General features: G+C 48.4%; 1 protein-coding gene across 1 annotated transcript; it reads right to left on the bottom strand.

Moving 5' to 3' along the window:
• Window positions 1-302: 302 nt before the first annotated feature.
• On the bottom strand, window positions 303-1,829 carry LOC110314412 (germ cell-less protein-like 2). Its single transcript, XM_021188786.1, has one exon. It carries the CDS (start codon window positions 1,827-1,829, stop codon window positions 303-305), a length of 1,527 nt encoding a protein of 508 aa, XP_021044445.1.
• Between the last annotated feature and the right edge of the window lie 439 nt (window positions 1,830-2,268).

A 2,268-nucleotide genomic window follows, 5' to 3' on the forward strand; every position in this document is an offset into this window, starting at 1 on the left:
TAAGCAGTAGGTTAGGCAGGCTCACGGTTTCCTTCTCTCAGTTGCTCCAGTGTCCTTAGAGGTTATGTAGATGTTGATGGATGGTAATTGAGGATAAGTTGCCACAGTAACTGTAGAATTGTGTTTTTGGCAATTTGGAGGAACTTCCCAGATATTCCAAGATATTCTCAAACTTTATGGGCTTTTCTTCAACAGAGACGCCTGCAAAGTAGATCATCAGTGATGGCCATGTCTGGTTAGTTTCATAGAGGCAGATGGAATCTTCAACATGATGCCAACCCTTGACCTCATGGAAGAGCTTCTTAGTTCATTGGACGTCTGCTTGATTCCCAACTTGGTCCAGCGCCACTCTCTCCAGGAAGGTAGAGGAAGTTGCATGCCACATAAATGGGGAAAGTTATTTCTTCGTTTCCTAGGTTCACCACTTCCAGTTGTTGATCCTTTCTCAGCGAAAGAACAGTATAGTCAGTCTCTCTCCTGAGAACAGATTTTCCAGTACTGTCCAATGAGATCACTCGCAGACGGAAGGCAACTTTTCTCTGCCAGAGTAAGCTGACACCAAGACCACCAGATTTATTCATTGCACTGCGGTGGAATATAATGCGCCTGTTGGTATAGCACACTACCAAGTCCCAGCCGAAGTTGAAGCCAGACCAGGTCCAGCTGCATTGCTCATCTGTGGAAAGTTGGCCTCCACACCTCATGCTGTTTCCGTGGATGTCAGACACATAGATATCCACTGGCCCAAGTTCCTTGGACTGCTCTGCCCGAAGAAGTGCTAGCCATTGCTCTTTGTATACTGGCGTCAACCATGTTGCAGGGATCAGTCCATCCTGGTCAATAGTGCAGGCTGAAGGCAGGTCACAGATGATGTAGGGAAGCCTTAGTCGCTGGAACACGGACACAAAGGCTCTCCCCCGATCAGTTTCCAGAAAAGGCCTGTTATCTGATTCACTTCGGAACTTTGCAAAGCTCAACTCTTCGGGCAATAATGCTCTTTCAGATCCTGAGCATGTGGGTACTTCCAGCTGCAGGTACATCCACTTTTTCAGTGTGGTATACACATCCATCTCCACTCCAACCACCAAAAGATCTGAAGAGGCAATGAGCTCTTTCATGAGATCCACATTGATTTCTAACAATAGTTCATCATTTTGCCGGGTCATCAGGTTGTCTAAGAGCCACTGGCAGCAAACAAATCTGATGCTCTGGAGCCCGTAACTCTCAGCAGAGTAGTAGTAGTTGCACACAGTCTCGGAAGTGACTGAGTCTCTCATCATATCCTCACACTGCTCAATTAACTCATCCAATTGCAGCATACTGGCTGTGGCCAGGATGGCAATGACTCGGGGAGGAGAAATTACAATTCTTCGACTGTACAAGAAGCCCAAAACATCATGGAAAGCCTCGAGATCAATATTTTCATCGGGCATCTGCATCTCTATTGTATCCATATCTGACTCCCGCCAGGCACCACAGAACATGCTAGCAAAGTACCCAGAGCAGCATAGGTAGGACTTGTGCAAATACCACTCCTTCTGAAACGCAAAGATCTTTATATCGCTATTTTCACTGCTCAGGAAAAGTGATTTATGTGGTGTCCTACGGGGTACTTTTGCCAATGGGCCTCCTGGGCTGCCCTTCCGCTTGTGGCCTCCCTGACCAGTGGAACCCTGACCAGTGGAAACTCCCGGCTGTTCACTTGCCTGCTCTTCCTGGACAACGGACGGTCCCGCTGCTTCTTCGGCTTCCACGGCCGCCTCTTCTCTAACAGGTTCATCTTCCTCGGGATTTCTCCGGGACCACATTCGACTGCTTAGGGCTCCCATGGCTTCGTCTGAAGGGTGAAAATGGGAACTACCTCGTCAGACGTAGAGGCCAAGAACAAAACCTCAAGCCAGACCGCAGTGGCTGAAGCTCGAACAGCTTCGTGCCTCAGCCTTGCCGTTAAAATGGCGGCCAAGATGAGCCGCTCTGGCATACCACCAACTCAGTTGTAGAACTGCGCCATCTAGCTTGGAGGACCACACATTGCACCTTTCTTCTAAAACTGTCCTGTTCTTGGGCTCACCTCACAAACTGATGGCGCAACCCATACCTTTTTGCATGGACCTCTCTGGTTATGTTTATGAACACAAGTAGCATTACTCATCTAAAATTTTGAGTGATGATTTCTTTATCAGAAATTACACCTTGCACCGGGCGTGGTGGCGCACGCCTTTAATCCCAGCACTCGGGAGGCAGAGGCAGGCGGATTTCTGAGTTTGA

The sequence above is a fragment of the Mus pahari genome, chromosome X (assembly GCF_900095145.1).
Source record: "Mus pahari chromosome X, PAHARI_EIJ_v1.1, whole genome shotgun sequence".
NCBI classification, from domain to species: domain Eukaryota; kingdom Metazoa; phylum Chordata; class Mammalia; order Rodentia; family Muridae; genus Mus; species Mus pahari.